Consider the following 20,967-nt stretch of genomic DNA (forward strand, 5'->3'; position numbering starts at 1 on the left):
AATTTATCATCCACGCACGAACTTTTCCCAGAAAAAATTATATCTGTGCATTAATTTCACTTTCAGGTATAGAGAGGTGATTTTTTTTCTGAGACAAGTGCTTGTCGGACCATCCACAAGAACGGCTTGCGGTCATCCGATGTTCAGTACTTCAGTACTTTCATTAGTTATACCTCCTTATTGTTCGCTGACTAATTGTTCGCTACAATTGTTCGCTAGCTTGAGTCAAGTTACCTTTTTTCAATATAAAATGCACACAATCGAATGAGAACATAATTGCAATTATTGATAATTATTATTTCAAAATATGTATATTCAAAGATCTTCAAATATTCTACATACAATTTTTATTAAGTTTGATATATGACCGATGCTACCCTTCCATTGTATATTTTAACTTGATTACATAACAATAAGTGGAAAATGGTGTCGGAACAATACTAAAAAAAATAAGTATATTACTTTAAATGTATTTAAATAAAAACCGGGGGGGGGGGGGGGGGGGGTGATTGGATTGTGTTACTTATTATTTTTCCACTAGATTAATTAAGTACATTTATATTTATTTCTCCTATATCTTATTTTCCCTCTTTTTATAGTAGTGTTGCAATTAATTGTTAAGCTTATTACAAGTGGAGAATTGATATTAAGATTTGTTATACTACTTAAAGTAGTCCAGAGACCGATACACTGTTACAAGTGCATAGTATATATATGTCTCTGAGTAGTCTCAAGTAATCTCTGAATAACTTCTCTGTTTAATCAATCTTTATTTATCAGAGAGTTGGATAAGGCAACCGCATGTTCCACCTGCATGTAATATACGGTTATGAATTAACTTTTTTTTAAATGTAGATCTTTATAAAATCTTATTCTTCAGCTCGGATTCTTTACACTTTCATTCCGTCATTGTCCTAGCTAAAATTCCAAGGACATGCGCACTTCAGCCTGCGCCATAGATTGACAGTCGAAACTTCTTTTTTCTACACATTTACCATGCTGCGACTGTCTGTTTAATATTTTCAACACAAAGATTTAATTTTTAAATGTATTGGGATGTGCTTTCACTTTGACATTCAGAATGGCATGCCTAACCAAACTTAAACAAGACATAAAACTTCTCGAAAGAGCCTTCCCCAAAGAAAGTGACAGATCTTTTAGAATTTTGTCAGCTTCAGTAGACGAAATAAATTGTGTATTTATTGATGAAAGTGGAGGCAAACATCGAATAAATGCTAATATAACGGTACGAAACTATTTTAAATTGAAAGTAAACTCAAAATGTATTGATTTTTGTCATAATGAAAATGTAAACAAAGGATGTTTTGTTTTGATTTTGATGCTGACCAATAACTTCCTTGTTTTAATTTCCTTAGTGTCAGAAAATATTTCATGATGCCATCATTGATTACTTTAGATAATTATATATATTTAGCGGCATGGTAATGAAACATGTTGCAAGTTACAAACCTTGTCAATGATGATGATGATGGTGGTTTATTTTTATATCTTCACCATGTTCACTGCTTATTGTTCATTTAGGAATTTTTCTGTAACTTCTTTGGTAAAAAATCAATTAAGAATAGGACATGTGGTATCAACACTTGTCTATAATTTAATGATCATGTTGTAAATATTACATTCGAATTCGAATTTACGACAGGTTACAATACAGGATAGAATGGACGTAATTACACTTGTATGTAAATTTGTCTGCCAATACGTAAGATCACACAAGTTCCCTTTGACAGCACAATTTAAAAAATTGACATCACAATTAAAAAGTTATTGTTGCTTGACAGCAAAAATTTATTTGGAGCAAATCTAAGTTCATTCAGAGACAAAATTCATCTACATACCAAAAGTATAATTTATAGGTTTATCATGTTAATACATGTATGATATGAAAAAGTACCCTGCAATGTATTACTTTGTTCTTATTCCTTAGTGACTCATATAATGATGCTTGCTTAACGGAGAAGCAGCAAATACCAATTTTCAAGTCTTTTGGTTTGACCATTGCCTTTTATACATTGATAAGGACACATGCAGTACATTGTTCTACTTCAAAAAATGATAAAATCAGTACATGTATAATGCATGCCTTATGTATTGTCATCTGATTTTGGTCTCTTTAGTTTATACAAACAGGTTCTTATATAGGTACATGTAAGTAATAAAGTAGTGGTATTGTCAATAAAGATAAAACTTGAAGAGTGAGTTTTAATGGTAACCCTACAACTCAGGTCTATTGAGAAGATCCATCTTTGTTTAAGCATGTATGCTTCCTGTAAATTTCATGTGTATGTTGATAAAATTGAATGAAGTATTGTCTGTCCAGTGGCAAATATTATATTAAGTATCGAATTCATAACAGGACAGAATAGACATAATTACACTTGTATGCATATATATGTCTGCCATTACGTAAGTTCACACTAGTTCCCTTAAACTTTGACAGCACAAAAAATCTCAAATTGTACAATGTAGAAAAACTGACAACTTTACTGTAATCAGAATCTTGGGTTATATTTTGATAATAGTATACATTTGTACATGTATTTCATATGCAGTATTTTTTTAGGAGTCTTATCCACAATCACCTCCAATATGGTTCAGTGAAGATGAAGATCAGAATATCAGCTCAACGATTGAAAGCATAAGTGAAACAACATCCAATAACTATGGAGTAAGTATAAAGGTTTCAAGTACCTAACGTTGCCTAAGGACAATGAAGGACATTATTACAAAGGTACATTAGACCTAAAACAAGATCGATTATTAAAAAAGTCTTATATTTCAGAATATGTCGAATCTTATTCATTTTTATTACATCCATGTAAGTAAAAAAAGTTAACAGATTATCATTGAGAACTTAATTGCATCACATAAATATTAATCATCAACAAACATACTCATCATGCTCATGTTATATATATATCATGTATATGTTGTTTACAAGATGTAAGTTTGTACAAATTACAATTTGTACAGGGATTTTGTACAAGTTATAAGTTTTTTTACACCTACCTTCTTGCAACAGGTGATACAGGTTTATCATATAAAATGTATCAGTGTAATCTTTTAAATTCAAAAACATATACTTCAACCTAACATTTAGTGTTATTCTTCTTGTCTTCAAACAAGAAAATGAGGATACCTGAATGGTTTAAATTCTAATTTTCTTATTTTTCTTATACGATATTCATGTCCATACAAAATCTTTGTGTGGCCTTATGATGTTTTTGCATCAATGCCCAGTTTTAGACTGTATCATGAAGTTGTGAAAATATGACAGAAATATGCGAAGCAAAAGACTGTGTGCTTGCATCATCCATTTTTGTTCAGCAGGTAAATAAACACTGATAACTTGTACAAAAAATCTGTACAAACTATAATTTGTACAACATTACAACTTGTACACAATATATATATATTGTATATATTTGAGTTATATGTCAACATCATGCTCATGTAATATATATATATATATGAGTTATATGTCAACAGCACAACACAAGAAAAATGATAAAACAGAAAGACTTTTTTTTTCTTTTCTTAAAAGAAATGATATGTCAAAATAACTTTTATACTGCAGTCAGGTGAAGAGGACTATTTACTTCATGAGAAAATTATTTATATAGCAGTTATATACATACAAAAATGTAGTATTTGCAAATAATACCATCAAATTTGTTACATCACTGTTTCCCTAAAATTATATTAAGATCATTAGGCCAACTAAAATTAATTAGTAGATTTTCATCCAAATTTTTGAAAAAAATGGGGCGGGTGGGAGGATTTTATTTTTTAAATTTTATTTCATATGAAACCCTCGTCATGAGTTTTTCATACCGCGGGGTATATGCTAGTGGGAAACAAGCTTGTATAATGTATATACATGATGTATAAGGAATCCTACACTTTTTTTCAAAATCTCTGATTGGCAACCACTGTTATACATGCAATTGCCGCTTTAGAAACCTATTTATAGTAGACATCAAAAAGAAGAGAAATGCTCTCTTCAGTCTTCAGTTAGACTACTAGTATACCTACACCACATTTATTTTGCTTGATAAGCAATGGTTTGTAGTCGTCATAAAATCAATTAAATGTTTTGGTAAAATTGTATGCAACACAAATATTACGAGTACAGAATAAAATGTAAACTCAGTGTTGAAAGAAATTATGATGTAAAACATGAACTTAACCAAAAAATTAGTTGTGGCATAATGACTAAATTGATGGTAGGGACAGTAACAGAGGGTGTTTGCTGTTTGTCAACAAAAACAAAAGCCATGGGTGAATAGAAGGGCTTGTTTAATTAAAATGCGTGTTTGTCGACATTTTTTTTCCAATCATACGGTTATAATTCAAACAAGTTCGTGCTTGTGTCAATTTCTTTAATCCAGTCATGTTTTTGTACCAATTTGTTCTACGATTCTTGCGCTTTGGATATCATTCACAGTCCAAATTTCCTGACACAAAGTCATTGTATAAATAAAGAAAAAAACACGATTTTCGATTCACTTGTGACTACCGCAATTTGCGTTCAAGGACAAGGCGTTTTACTCGTAACTCGAATATTTCATGCCCTTCTCGTTATCAAACTCTATTCTCGGTAGATGATGTTGTCATCATAGAGCAGCAGAATATTTCGACTTAATCATTTTCGATGGGATTACTCCGGCGAAGAAATACAAAAAAGAAATTTGAAACAGGAAGTTTCGAATGAAACGAAATTATCGATGGTTCCTGGTAACGGACATGACCAAAATCCGGAAATCGTATTTTTGTTAAATAAAAAAAATCGGGGCGGGACGATTTCAGAGGGGCGGGCGGGGATGAAAATCTAGCAATTAAATTTAATTGGCCTTACAGGTATGCAATTGTTTTTTGTAGTTTCATAGTATATAATATACATACCTTGTAGAGAATATACGTTATACATGTATGACAAAAGTCATAGTATTAACACCCAGTTTACACTGGCAACGAAATTGAATCAATCTTTATTTGAATCGATCTTAAAAAGACCAGTTCGCGTTTACATTGCACAAGCAAGATTGATCGAGATTGATCTTATTTAATCCAGTACGTTTACACTACGACATAAAAAGAACCGTCTGACATTTATTTTCCTATTTAAATATAACAAACACATGAAAAAAGATTGATCTAAGCGTTTACACCAAAAAAAAGATTGATTCAAATAAGATTGATCTTTTTAAAACCACCTCAACATGCTCTAGAGGTAGACTTTTTGAGTCCGATTGAAGATCAATCTTACCCGTTTACACTGGACCAAAGATCGATCTTAGTAAAGATAGATTTTTTTGTCAATGTAAACAGGGTCTTACTCCCAATAGAATGAAATTAAAATTCAATGCAGCCAGTTGTTTAATAATGTCAATCATTTCAGATAATTAATCAGGTAAAGATATTGATACAGGAACTATGTACAGTCCATCATATTCCATTGCCCGATTCTCTTGGCATGCTTGGTGGACCAGTCTTAGAAAAGGTTTGTCATTATCACTTAGCAATGATATGTCATTTGCATATCGTAACAGATTTACTTTTAAACATGTACTACACATGCCGAAAAATAGGGAAATTATCTTAGATTAAAATACATTTTTTGGGGCATTTTATTTATTGTCGAGTCTGTGACTTGTCACAGAAAGCTCCACATAGGGATAGTGATCCGACGGCTATGGTGACGGCAGCATTAGCTAACTTCTTAAAAGCTTTATATTTTAGAAGGTGGAAGACCTTGATGCTTCATACTTTGTATATGGATGCCTCATGTTACCAAGTTTCCTTCAGTCACATGTCCAATGTCCTTGACCTTATTTTCATGGTTCAGTGACAACTTGAAAAAAAAGTTAAGATTTTTGTAATGTTAAATTCTCTCTTATTATAAGTAATAGGATAACTACATTTGGTATGTGTGTACCTTGCAAGGTTCTCATGTCCTGTCATACAGTTTTCACTTGACCTCAACCATATTTCATGGATCAGTGAACAAGGTTAAGTTTTGGTGGTCAAGTCCATATCTCGGATACTATAAGCAATAGGTTTACTATATTCAGTGTATGGAAAACTGTAAGGTGTACATGTCCAACTGGCAGGTGTCCTTTGACCTTGATCTCATTTTCATGGTTCAGTGGTTATAGTTAAGTTTTTGTGTTTTGGTCTGTTTTTTTTATACTGTATGCAATAGGTCTACTATATTTGGTGTATGGAATGATTGTAAGGTGAACATGTCTAGCTGGCAGGTGTCATCTGATCTTGACCTCATTTTCATGGTTCAGTGGTCATAGTTAAGTTTTTGAGTTTTGGTCCTTTTTTCTAATACTATATGCAATAGGTCAACTATATTTGGTGTATGGAAATATTTTATGATCTATATGTCAGTCGCGCAGGTTTTATTTGACTTAGACCTCATTTTCACAGTTCATTGCTCAGTGTTAAGTTTTTGTGTTTTGGTCTGTTTTTATTAAACTATAAGCAATAGGTCAACTGTATTTATTGTATGGAAGAATTGTTAGCTGTACATGCCTGCCTTGCATGGTTAATCTGACCTTGGCTTCATTTTCATGGTTCATTGGTTAATGTTTAGCTTTTTTGGTTAATGTTGAGTTTATGTGACAGTTGTAATAAAGCTTTATGTTTAGGACTACCAACATAATATCAATAATTAGTTAAGAAGGTGAGACATATCAGAGTGTGCACTCTCATAAGATTTTTATGGGTTCTGTATTTTGAAATGTTAAAAAAAAAATACTTTATGGAAAATGAATTTCTTACAAAGTTCTTTCTATTTATATAACACTGGAAATGACGTAAATTTACATGTATAATCTAATTGTATTTTGCAGGAACCTGTGGGTGAAAGTTCTGATGAAGATGACGATGAGGATTTTATGCCCATGGAAGATGACACACATCAGTAAGAATTATTACAGAAGTTTTGATAGATGGACAGACACTTTAAACAGCTTACTTGATCGGCAACACACAGATTTACAAATTAGTCATATTGTTCTTTAATTAAGATTTTGTTTTCTGATATCTTGTTAACGAAAACAGATAGACAGAAACTGTACACAGCAAAATTATCAACACTATAAGATTTACAAATAGGTCAAATGAATGAGATCCTCAATTGACACCTTATATGAGTAATTAGTAAATTACCCTTAGATTACATATTTTAGCCTTTTTATGTCTGTATTATCAAATGTGTATTGACTACTGATAAAAGTTATTGCCCTTTAATGACAAATTTTTACTAATTTCAGCACAATTATTTAAAAATATAATATATAGACAGAAACTGAAAACATCAACAATTATTAGCAATAATGTAACAGAAATGTTCAATGGATTATATATTGTGGTTGTTTTGCTTGGTGGGTTTTGGCTATTATCTTGAAAATTATAATTTAACTTTAAATTGTGTAAAGTCCCAGGTGTGCAGATTAGGGTTCCTTTATTATAAGCCTCTAGCTACATATTGGTTCAATCCACATAGAAAAAAAAATAAAGACAAATAAGAAAAGATATGTATTCACTCGAAAAAAAACCCATTTACATCTAATAATTGTTATTCATGTCGTCATGACATAAGGTATTCATACCTTTTATTTGTTGGTAAACAATCATGGTATATTTCTGATGTTTGAATTTCCATAGTCTTTAAACACATAAGGCAAGCAAACATCAATCAATTAATCATCTTCACTGTCATTGTTGTATTTTTTCAAGTGAGAGCAAATTTAAAGAAAATGTTGATGGTATAGATACAGAGAACATTGTCATCCTAGAGAAGTTAAAGCAGAATCAACGAAAAGATTATTTACAGGTAATCAACGGTTCAAACAAAGTTTATATAAAAAGGAGATGGGGTATGATTGCCAATAAGACAACTATTCACCGTCACAAGAGACCATATGACAGAAATAAAAACTATAGGTCACCAAACAGCCTTTAACAATGAGCAAAGCCCCTACGGCATAGTTAGCTATCAGTGGCCTCGAAATGACAATGTTAAACAATATAAACAAGAAAACTAAAGGCCTTATTTATGTTTGAAATAATAAACGAAAAAAATGCAGCCCATTATTTTATTTAACATATTTATTTTTCTTTCTTTAACTTATTTCGGTTGCTGTTCTGTTTTACCAACAGATGGCTTACTATTTTGACCATAAAGTAGTACTAACATGTGTCATGTGACATTCACGCGGTATACACTATTACATAATTAACAGATTACGGTCACAAAGATCTTTAACAATAAAGAATTTTAAAGAAGTTTAGGTAGAAAAAAAAACTTATAGCCAGCAAATATTTCTGTACAAAGAAATACAAAAATATTCTGAACTGTGAGCTGGGAACATAATTGCACACGACAAGTTAAATATTTAGTTGATCCAAGTTTGCAACTGTTTGAAAAAAAGGAACTGCCATTAATTGATTCCATTCTTTATCTTAAGAATAAAATTGTGAGTCATTGAAACAATTGAGATGACCGAAACTGCCCCAGCACTAAGTATAGAGAAGCCTGAAGTTCCAAAGTCAGTCAAACATTGTAATAAACACAAAGCCTGCAAAAGTATAGACAGGAAGCCAATGAAATTTTTACGCAGTTCATGATTTAGTAAAAGTTGATACATACAATGGGCATAATATACATGATATACATACCAAATTGTTTCCTCAAGTCAAAATAGTGTTAAAAACTTTTTTTAACGTTTTGGTAAAAATGATTAATTCTGAAATTCATATTTTTTGCTCTAATTTCTATTATGTAATAATTCTCTGCATTAAAATTATTGCTTGCTCACCATTTGTGAAAATGTCCACCTAAATACATATACGGCTTGGCATACATTAATCATGTTAACCCCTTTCCTCCATGGATTTTTTTTTAATATACTTGATTCGTATAGGATTTTTTTCAGTTAAAAAAAATCATCAGTTTTAAATTGTTAATGCATTGTGAAAACCAATATTTCATCAATGAAAATCAAGTCAGATAATTCTCATGAATATCCTTTTCATATTGGATATAATTTTTTTCAAGTCTGATGTAACGTGACGGTACCCAAATTGCACCTATTTTGACAGTTTTTTCATCTACGTTTTTTTATGATGAAAACAAAAATGTCCATTCTGTGTTTATTTTGTAGCCCTATCCTTCATTATTATAAAGGTACACCAATTTGATTTTTATTCCATATGGAATCATAGAAAAATTGGTCTAAACTGACCTCCAAACCATCAATGATTCTGAAATGAGGAGTACCCAAATTGCTTCCATGCTTAAATTCACATAGTCAAAAGTCTAATAACAGAGCTTTTGTTTAATTTCTTCAAATATTTTTGAACAATTGGATATTAGTCCATGCTTACTCTTCATTATTTTTTAAATGGATACTTGTAACATATTGTATTTGCTCATTTTAAAAAGATGACGTTTTGATGACGTCGCATGGCGACGTTTCAGTACATTTTGCTTTTTCAGTAAATACTTCATCTGTTGATAGATACTGTGAACGTTTTGTGCATATCTAAATAGTTTTACCTATGTTGAAAGATGTGCTTAGTATCAAATCATAAAAAAACAAATTGTTTAGTCTCTAGAAAATCTTGTAAGATTTTCGTTGCTAGTTTTGCTAAATAGGTGCAATTTGGGTACTCGGTGCAATTTGGGTACCGTTACGTTAGACATTTTGTAGTCAAAGCATTTCAACTGAGTTACTACACAGGCGTCAAAAGGCATCATTATGAAGTAAAGGGGTGGCGTCATTATGGAGGAAAGGGTTAATCAATAACACTTCATTTATTTCTGTGGTCAAAATTTATGAAAATTTACAAATTATGATCTTTTACTTTAAATTCATCAGTCTCTTTGCTTCACATAAAATGTGTAAGCAGGGCCCTTGCTGGTATGTCAGTTTTCTAGTTTCTTTTACTTATTTTGTTGTTGTTTTACCAACAGTTGCGTTTCTATTTTCAGGGATCAGTGAGTGGTTCAGTTTTAGCTACAGACAGACTTATGAAAGAACTAAGAGATATATATAGGTCTGATAGTTATAAAAAAGGTAACATATCAATGCAAAATAGAAGATATACACATGTCAATGTCTTGATACTTATAAGAAAGGTCTTTTTATCAACTCAGAATAATGAGTCCATATTGTAATAGTGAACTACAGTAGATCCCATCATATGCACCCTCTTACCAACAAATCTGACAATTTGGTTTATAAGGGAGCAAATGACTAATGGCAATGGAAACATTGAAAATTTTAATTTAAAAATATGACCTTGTTTTAACTGGAATAAAATAACCGAATATTAATACACAACCCATGCTTAAATGCAGAAATCTAGCAAGAAGCAAATTACAAATACAAATGTCCAACCTATGGTTAAATGAAAACAAATCTATGACTGTCGTAAATTATTTCTGAAGTAATATTCTATCACATATTTCTCCAGTACTTCATATCTGGTCTGCAGCATCACTGTGATATGTTGTATGGTTGTCTTTTTCTTATGTTTTTATTTGAAGAATTTAGAACATAAAAATTTAATTCTTCCAACAGGTATTTATACCGTAGATCTAGTCAACGACAGCCTCTATGAATGGAGTATCAAATTAAGAAAGTAAGTAAAATGTTGATAATTTGACATTTATTAAGATTATTTTTTTGGGTTTTTTTCTATTCATTTTATTAAGGAAGGAATTTGTAACCATATTATTTTTATATGACTCTTTTAAAAAGTCAACACACATGTTGTTATACGACCGCAAAAATTAAAAACATTTTGGTCGTATATTGGTATCACGTTGTCGTCGTCAGCGTCGTCCAAAGTCTGATTGTTTCCAGATAATAACTTTTGAATAAGTCAAAAAGAAATCAATGAAATTTTAACTCAATGTTGATAACCACAAAAGGAAGCTTGGGATTGATTTTGGGGGTTATGGTCCCAAAGTTTAGGAATTAGGGGCCCAAAACAGCATTTATCTAGTTTCAGGACAATAAGTTGTGTATTAGTATTTCAATTGTTCTGAAATTGCACCACAATGCTTAAATATCAGCATTGGAGACGTGGGACAAATCTATGAAGATTCGCCGAGGATCAAACGGACACTAGCCGTTGTCGAAAAACTCAATGTAGGAGGAGACGGACTAGCAAGATCTGCCGTCATACGGACCAAAAATGGACTAACATCGCGTCCGATCACAAAACTGTACCCACTTGAAGTTAGTTTGAATAGCGATGATGACAAATTATACAGACAGTGCAATTAAAACATGTCTCAAAGCTAAAATGGTCGCCAGGAGAAGATAAAGAAATGGACTAAGTGAATTATACAAAGACTATAAATGTGTTAATAGCGAGATTCAATTTAGTTTTTCATGAACATTAATTCATTTGAGAAATGCTTAAAGTTTTCAGTTATTTTATTTTCTTTAATGGTTAAATTCAATGTTTTTTGTTAATTTCACTTTTGTGTGGCCCCAGTATATCGTAAATACTGCACACTTGATGTTTTATATGTACCGCGCTTTATGTAACGTGACGTGTGTGTTACTAGGCTTTTCTAATACATCTATCAAATAGTCAAGACCTATTTTATTTCTATCATCCACTTTATGATAGGGGCCAAAATAATCATTTTTGTAGTTTTCAAACAATAACTTGTGCGTTTAAGTGTATGAATCTCTCTGAATTTAAACCAACAGTTTCCATACCATGAAGGGATGGTTAGAATTGACTTTTTTTTTTTTTTTATCTTTTATTTGTTTTTCAATAGTCAGGATTTTACAATACCCCTACAATCACCACCTGACTATGGTTTTTGGGGTAAATATTGGAAGTTATATACAAGACTATCCATTTTTTTTTTTTTTTAAATTTATCTTCATAATACAAGAATATAGTTATTAAAGAAAAAGAAAAAAAGAATATAGCTGCTCACACTCACACTTTCTCTCACTACTTACACACAGTCGCTGCAATCTTACCATTTAGTATGCATGCATGTCTATATATAAAGTAAAAATTCAAAATACCACTGCTCACTATAGTATAATTTAAAGTATAAATGATAATATAAATCATGAAAAAATTGTATGTAGTGGGGACCAGAATCTTTCATAAGATGCTGCCCTATTATTTTTGTTTGCAATATAAAATTCATTTGATTGGTATTGTTTTATTCTGAATTTAAGTCCTATAAAACTAGGAGCTATATTTCTTAACTTACATCTAAAGATGTAGTTTTTAGCTATAATTATTAACAAATTTATAAACAAACTCTTAGTAATAAATCCCAATAAAATTTCTGTCTTACTAATGCTGAAATGCTCATCAAATAATTTAATTTTCTGTAAAAATGACAACCAAAAATTGTATGTAACATTACAATCATAAAATAAATGTTCTATTGTTTCCTCTTCCTCATTACAGAAGGTACATAGACTTGTTTCCTTTTGCTTAATTCTATATAAAAATGTATTAGTAGGTATAATTCTTTGTAATATTTTATATTGAAAATTCTTTAAATATGTATCCCTACAACATCTTTTCAAAAGAGAAAAATACTTAGACCATTCTGAGATTTCAGAATTTGTTACATCCTCCCATTTTAAAAATTTCTCATATGGGAGTATGCATATTTTATCTACAAGATCTCTGTATACAAATTTTAACTTCTTATTTTCCAAGATCCTTTTAGAAAATGCATCAAAAGGAACAAAATTTTCTAAGTTCAAATCACAATAATCTTTGATGTATTTTTTGATATATTTTGGAATGTTAGATAATAAACTATAGTATCTCAAAAAATTTTCCAAATTAAGTTTTTGTCTTACTTGTTGGAATGTTAGTAGTGATTTACTTTGACTATCTACAATGTCCCTTATAAACTGTATACCATATAACTTCCATTTCATATAAACAGGGTATTCAGATATTGGTATAAAGTTTAAAATATCCAATGACAAAATTTCTGGAACACATAACTTTGTATAAGGCTTTGCCATGTGTAGACATTCAAATATGTCTTTCCAAAATGGATTTTTTAAGCGATTAGAAATTTCTTTAATCTTATCCTTTTGTAATGTAAAGACTCTGTCACCACCTAACTGTTTTAGTTCTGCTAGTAATAAATTCTGCCAAGAACCATCTGAATTTGATAAAAATCTCTTTACCCAAGATAATTTAAGATATGTACAGAAAGACTGCAAATGCACCATATTTAATCCTCCCTGTGAAAAATCTGCAATAAGAGTACTACGCTTTACTCTATCAGTCTTACCATTCCAAATGAAATTAAAAAACATAGCACTCAGCTCATTCAATTGTGAGTGAGGTAAATTTGGCAGGGCAGTCAACATATGAATCAGTCTCGGCAATGCCAGAGTCTTAATTACAGTAATTTTACCTAGTAATGTTAATTTTCTATGTTGCCAGCTTTTTAGTATAGCTGAAACCTCTTTGATCTTTTTTCTAAAATTAATATCAAGAATACTTTTTAAATCAAGCGAAAAATCTATTCCTAAAAGTCTAAAGTTTGTGTGTGACCACATAAGATTGTAATTTGGACACAATATTTGATCAGAATATTTTTTTGTTTTGAATTGACTTTTGGGTGTGGGGGTTATGGCTCAAAATGTTTCGGAATTAGGTGCAAAAAAGAGGAGAAACTAGGTATTTCTGGTCAATGGACAATTAAGAAAATTTAAAAACAGTGTGAAGGAGGTAATTCTAAAACATTTAACATACAATTTTGAGTATGTTCAGATTTACCTCCCTTACACTACTTGTATATTATGTATAAAGAATCGTCAGGTTTCAGACAAATTGCCTAAAAAAAAGAAGGGGGGTGGTAGTAGTTTCAATTTTATTTTTCTTCAAACTTCTCAAATTCTTTTAAAAGTTAAAAGAAGAAATCTTTAATTTCACAATATTGTGCAATATGTAAGATCTTGACATTTGTTTAGTGTCAGAAACTCATATTATGTCAAAAATTTGATTGCAATCCAAATGCAGAGCTGTATCAAGCTTGAATGTTGTTTTTATACTTGTTCAGGGTTCAACTTCTGCGGTCAAATAAAGCTGCGCCCTGCAGAGCACCGTTTTTTTTTAATAATTATAAAGGATTTTAAAAAAGAAGCTCTGTAAATAGTTCATTCTATTAAATTAACATTTTGTTTTGAAATTTTTTAAATCAATGAAAACAATAGCCATTGAATATAACCATTTTGATAAATAAATCTTTGATTTTGCCATATTAAAAGTTTTATATATTTACAACAGGGTTGATCCTGATAGCACACTTCATGGAGATCTTGAAAGTTATAAAGAAAAGATGGGAAGAGATCATATATTATTGAACTTTACATATAAAGTAAGTATTGAAACTGAATAGTAGATGATGGACATATATTTTTGAACTTTACAAATAAAGTAAGTATTGAGACTGAATAGCAGATTATGGAACCCATATTCAGTGCATATTTAGATATGAAAAAAACCCTGCATAGTGTATTTTTAATAATCATGCTACTTTAATTTTGATACAGTACATGTATTTACAAAACGTGCCCAAAATAATTGGACATAAATTATTATCTTTTATAAATAGTCTCGTACAGTATATTTGATATGTGTACCAATGCATGAACAAACAGATGGAAACCAACTTAATGTCGAGAGCCGTTGTGTAGTGGTTACTTTCTGGTTTGATCCCCATACTGGGGAGAAAATTTCAGGGACTGAATTTTCGACTCTCTCTTTTGCGAGTATGGTCTTAAGAAACGATGAGTCCGTCAGAAGGGTTGATAAATGACTGACCTGTGTTAAGAAAGAGCCATATCTCTTGCATGTAAAAGACACCCTTGAAGATTTAGAAAAAGAGCAGGCTAATGAAGCTACAAGGCAGCACTCCCACCCACAAAGTGAAAAGGGATAAATTTAAGTTGCAATAACTTGATTAAATATATATGTTTAACTAAACCAACTTAAAAACATTGGTTTCTATTTATAACTCCACAAGCCTTAACCAAGTATCAAAGAATATGTTATGAAAAGAATGTATATTTAAGTTTTGATTCATTGATTATTACTTGCTAAGCTCCAAATGGTAATTTATGTTTTAATAATTTTTTCTTTCTTTTCAGGATAATTTCCCCTGTGAGCCACCCTTTGTAAGGGTTGTTACCCCTGTTTTACAAGGTGGTTATGTCCTTGGTGGTGGAGCAATATGTATGGAGCTTCTCACTAGACAGGTAGGATAATTTTTCTTGTGAGTCACTATTTGTAAGAGTTTATAAGAAGGTGGTTATATCCTTGGTAGAGTCCTGCATGTGGCTGGCACATCACTCATATTTTAATTGTCAAGGATTGTCAGTTTTCCTACCCATGGATGGTGATTTTGTAAGTGCATTGGGCTTCCACTACCAATTGAAAATTGACAGTCACAAAATAGAACAATAGTGCTGAAATTTGTGTTAAACATCAATCAATGTCCTTGGGGTAGAGCAATATGTATAAATCTACTCACTAGACAGGTACAAACTGTATATGATGCATAGACACTCACAGAACCAATAAAACACTTTTCTGTGGATTTGTCAGACATGTTAAAAAAATTTAAGAATGCATTTCATAAATAAGATCAGATTCCCATTCAAATAAAAAAGGTGTTCAATCATATTGAGAAGAAAAATATATGTGGATTGGATTCCAGAATCTTAAGTTCTTATAAAAAAACTATCAGCTGTAATGCTTTTAAATAAAAAAGACTGTTATTAATGCAAGACTCACCTAGTCACATTATTCGCAATAATAAAAATTTCACAATAATTTCTGAATTTACAGTTAATTGAAATAATAAAACCATTGCTTTTTGAAAGATTTTCCCACTATTTGCCAGCTATTTGCTTGCACTGCAATATCAGAAAAGCAAAAGGCAATATTATGTTTGTGTTTCTTTTCCATATAATATAAAAACAATATATTTGTAAAAAGATGATTCATTTGTATGATACCTCTATTACAGGGTTGGAGTAGTGCCTATAACATGGAATCTGTAATCCTACAGATATCAGCCACACTTGTCAAAGGGAAAGCTCGCATTCAGTTTGGAGCACCCAAGGTTTGGATGTTATAATTTTGTTATTTCAAATGTTTAAATTAGGGATGTCAACTTAATGATTTTAAAATTACTAATTGAGTAGTTGTTGGGTCTATTGTGGGATACTCAAGTACTAACAGAAATATATATATTTACAACACTGAAACACAAAAATATGTACTTTACATTCCAATGGACTAAAAACTATCTGGGATGAAGGAATCACACACCATATAAAATAGCTGATTACCTACAATTACTTATTAAGTAAAAACAAAAATCTAATCAGTATAATTTAATGAACACCTTTTTAAAAATTATAACAAGGATCAACCATATCTTACAAAAGTATTTAGTAAATGTCAAGAAAACACACTGAATGTTTACAAAGATGTAAGGATAAAAGTTTAACTTTTTACTGTGGTCACCAGAGGATGCAACAAATTTATATGATCTCAAATCATTATCTTGTCAACTATTATTTGGGACAGTCCGTTTTGCTTTTTTGTATATTACAGTGTTGCATACAAAAATATTTGCTCTGACAGTACCGATGTGACAATGGGTCCTGTTAAGTAGATTTGGGGCATTACAAATTGTTTTTTTATTGTGTAAACACTTTAATCACAAGTATTTCACATTCAAATTTATATGAATATTAGAACACTGTTGGTGGTAGGGAACTAAACATTTTATTTAATTTTTCTTTCAGAACCAATACAGTCTTGCAAGAGCCCAACAGTCTTTCAAATCTTTAGTTCAGATACATGAAAAAAATGGTAAGATATCTTTTAGAAATAACCAATTCAATAATAGAAAAAAACCTAGTTATATCGGACTTGGGATAGTTAAGGTGCATGGAAGGAACAAACTTGTTCATGTTGGCAGTTTTACTTCTGTTTGTCTATCGGTATTTGTAATTTTCAGTTCCTTCATTTTAAACTTGATGGAAACTTCTTCAACATCATGTTTTGTTCATGTACCAACTTGGATTCAAGATCATCATCCATGTAAAGTTTGTATAGTAAGAACGTTTCATGTAAATCTATATCAGAAGATGATCTGTTTGTACCATCTCTACTTTTATCAAGCAGCGAGTCGTCCTGCAGTGTAGACTTTCTTCTGTATGTTTTCAACCATATCAAAGCAGAAATAAGTAGACTGGACTGTTTGAAAGTAATTGTTGAATAACATATAATGAAAATACATTGATTTACTGTTACCATTCTAACTGATCATTTTTACTTGTGTGAAATATTCAATTACCAGTTACTGAGTTGAATTTAGCTATATGATAAATGTCCAAACCAATGCATGTGCTTTTTATAACATTCATAATTACATATACATAATACAAATTGGTAAAAAGATTTTTAATATATGTTCTTATACGAGTTTTTAAATTTTTATTATTTCAGGCTGGTTTACACCTCCAAAAGAAGATGGATAGCACACAATACTTTTTCTCAGTTTATTGATAGTCATTGTTATAGCTTGCATGAGATGAGTAGAATGATACAGACTTAAAACATTCACAAGATCATGAGCAGATTAAATCATTATCCATGTTGATTGGAAGCTTGAATGATATTGAAAATAGATGGACAATTGCTTTCTATTTTATTAGATTTGTATGTTAAAAAAAATATTCGGAAGTACAAATAGTGTTATAATGTAATGAAATGAGAACTTCTGTGATATTTCTATATGGACTTAAAGCAGACATAGATCATTGATTATAAAGATATGTTTCTTATGAATATTGAGATTCAATTCAGCTAAGTACACAATTGGGTTTCTAACAGAGATTTACCTCATATTTTGTCTTAGCTAATTTAATATTTAATTGAGAAGAATAATATGGTTGAAGGTATCAAAGTTTTTTTGTGATAGAGAGAGAGAAACAGGGAGAAAGAATTGTACAGAATGATAATGGATGTGTAACGTTAGTATCTGGTTCTATTTTTTTCTAGGTGCTATAGGAGTGACATATAATGCTGTACTGTACTGGACATGCACATGAAGACTCCATTCTTTTAAAACCCTTGCTTTGTGTAAACATTTTCTATCACTAGATAAATTTTACATAACACAGCCTTGATTGAATTATTTGAATTACTGAAACTTATTAAAGACTTGTAACATATTTTTGTTTTGTTTGATTGTATGTCAGTTTAGACGTTTTCATCAAGATATAATCACATTTGTTAAATGATTTTTTGCCACTGTTGTAAACAGTATGTAAATGACCTCATTTTCAATTAGTAATTTCAAATTGTTTTGTAAATACAAAACCAGATATTGCAATTGCTCATGCGTTTATAACCATCTTCTTAATTTGTCAGTATTTTTTCCATCCAATAATTGAAATGTTGACTTAAGTTTTACTTGAACACATTTTCAAATTTTTTGCATTCAGTAATAAATGTGCAATTCAGATTTTTTTTATTGAATAACGACACATTTTGAGACCGTAGTTTTTTCAAGTAGCTGACACATGTCATTTATTGATATGACATATTCCGTTTTATTTTTATGCATTGTTTTGAAACATTTTGTATCATATTTACTAATAGGTTGGCACATCCAAATGTGAATTTTCCGTTTCTGTTAAGGTTTTAGTACTATCATCTGTAGGTATTTAGTGGTTTGTTTATTTAATGTAGGTAGAGATGCTTTAGATTTGTTAAGCAGCAATAATCAATTTAAACTTGTTTTTTTTGCATCAGGGATGTGTTATGTTTATTTCTTCTTATTCTCTACAGTTTAGACAAGAAACTGTGCACAATGCACTAATAAATGATATGTATCCTCAATCATTAGTAAGATTGCCTTATCTTACAACTTATAAACTAAAATTCTCTTAGATACTATTTAATACACACTAATATTAAAGTAAGGTCAGTAGGTAGAGAGTTTAATTCCTAGTTTTAGCATTTATCTGATTTACAATGTAAATAAATACAAATTTTAGAACAGATAGGATTGAACAGAAGAAATTATATTCTTAAAAAAATAAAGTTATTTTAAACAAGCATGTGAGGCATAGGTCAGTATTTAGGCTCAAGGCTCTCATATATTATGAGAGCTATTCAAATTGAAGAAATAACATGTTAAAAGATGTTCCTGTCTGATTTCTTAAGTAATGGTGAATGCATGTTTTTACATATCAGCACCTCCCCTTTTTTCCAAATTTAAAAAAAAATATGTGCCAAGCAGACACAATGCTGAGGTTATTATTTTTGCATATGATGAAATATGAATTGCTATGAAATTTGATTGGCTCTCTCAATAATGAGTAAAGCTTATTTATGAATTATTTTTACCGTATGCTGGAAAGAGGTTTGAATAACTATGATTTAATAATTAGGTTGAAAACAAATTATTAACATTGCATAGATGTTCTGTCTAAAGACATAGTCTGGGTAAAAATGCTATGTTATATGCGTATTGTGTAACACAGACTATATAACAGGATAAATGATGGACGTTATATTTGTTGCTGTAAAGCACAATCATTATTTCATATGAAATAGAAAATAAAATATTTCTGTATAAAACTTATTTTGTGTTGTTATATCAATCCACAATGACTCCTTAAATTTGGTCTTTGCTTTTGCATAAAGCCAGATATTACTAGAATATGAATAAAAGATATGGGGCAAATCTTAATGAAACATTGAAAACCCCAGATCAAGGAGAGGTTAACATAAGATCCGTGTTGTGTAGTGTGAACATATTTAAATAAGGATAATGTGGTATGATTGCAAATGAGACAACTCTCCACTAAAGTTCAAATGAAGTGGATGTAAGCAATTATCTACAACCATGAGAAAAATCCATATCATATAGTCTGCTATAAAAGGTGCTGGGTATTTGACATTGTGTATGAGTGTCTTAAAATTTAGTTTAGTTAAACTTAAAAAAGATTGCAGAAACAAAAATTGGAAGAATGAGCAAGGGTAGCACTTAATTGACTAGATGTAGAGAACAGCATAAAAATAATGTTGTCCTCAGCATGCCGCAATCATAATTCAATATATCTGAAATAAACTTACTCATCACAACCAATCCTTGCCAAGCTGCTTACTACTGTTCAAATACTTCATGAGAAATTGTTAAAATCTTAAGTTCATTTAACATGTAGCAATATTCAATTGATTGCCAAACAAGAAGAGGTGTCCTCCATATCAGAAAAGATCTAAAAAGTTTCACCTCTTTCAACATAAAAAATAAACACCCAAATGTCAATACTAACAGGATCCTAGTTTAAGCTGATGACTAAATATGAAGTCATATTGTTTAGTGGTACCTGAGCAATGTGTTACAGAAATAATTGTTGGACACTCAGATAGACAAGGTGAATGCAAGTTAACCCTAATTGTTTGAGAGTAGGGGTATAAAATAGTATGATTTACAAGGTCATATCTTTAAAAGCATAAAAGAATATAGTTGGGTATTAGGGCAATAAAAAAAATCTAGTGCCCATGCCGGAGTAGAGAGGGCATTCAGTTATACCTCATCAGTTTGTACATCAAAATTGGTTTCTATCTCTTACTTCATCTACCTCAACCATGTGTAATCTAATACACAATGTGTATTACAAAATAAAACAGATAAAGTTTGAATTTTGGTGGCATCACTTTAACCAATCTACAGTTATTCCCCTTTACAAATAGTAGATTCTGTTTTCTAACTTTAGTTAGCCTCAATTAAATGTTTTTAAACCTATACCCAATGCATATTACCACAAAACTCAGATCAAGTATGATTTTGGGTAGATCAACTTATACCATTCTTGA

General features: G+C 30.6%; 1 protein-coding gene across 1 annotated transcript; it reads left to right on the top strand.

Annotated features, from left to right (window-relative positions):
* The first annotated feature begins 892 nt into the window (after window positions 1-892).
* On the top strand, window positions 893-19,729 carry LOC139521083 (ubiquitin-conjugating enzyme E2 Q2-like). Its single transcript, XM_071314344.1, has 12 exons — window positions 893-1,246; window positions 2,585-2,689; window positions 5,423-5,524; window positions 6,885-6,955; window positions 7,774-7,870; window positions 10,031-10,115; window positions 10,623-10,683; window positions 14,347-14,437; window positions 15,210-15,317; window positions 16,091-16,186; window positions 16,878-16,944; window positions 17,584-19,729. The coding sequence occupies exons 1-12, from the start codon at window positions 1,082-1,084 to the stop codon at window positions 17,613-17,615; spliced, it is 1,080 nt and encodes a 359-aa protein (XP_071170445.1). The 5' UTR covers window positions 893-1,081; the 3' UTR covers window positions 17,616-19,729.
* The last annotated feature ends 1,238 nt before the right edge of the window (window positions 19,730-20,967 follow it).

The sequence above is a fragment of the Mytilus edulis genome, chromosome 4, assembly GCF_963676685.1.
Source record: "Mytilus edulis chromosome 4, xbMytEdul2.2, whole genome shotgun sequence".
Classification (NCBI taxonomy): Eukaryota; Metazoa; Mollusca; class Bivalvia; order Mytilida; family Mytilidae; genus Mytilus; species Mytilus edulis.

Excerpts from the sequence above, each read along its gene's own strand:
- LOC139521083 (XM_071314344.1), top strand. The coding sequence starts at position 1,082 with ATGGCATGCCTAACCAAACTTAAACAAGACATAAAACTTCTCGAAAGA. Across the intron at positions 14,438-15,209 it reads TATTGAACTTTACATATAAA|GATAATTTCCCCTGTGAGCC; the intron begins GTAAGTATTGAA and ends CTTTCTTTTCAG. Across the intron at positions 15,318-16,090 it reads TGGAGCTTCTCACTAGACAG|GGTTGGAGTAGTGCCTATAA; the intron begins GTAGGATAATTT and ends CCTCTATTACAG.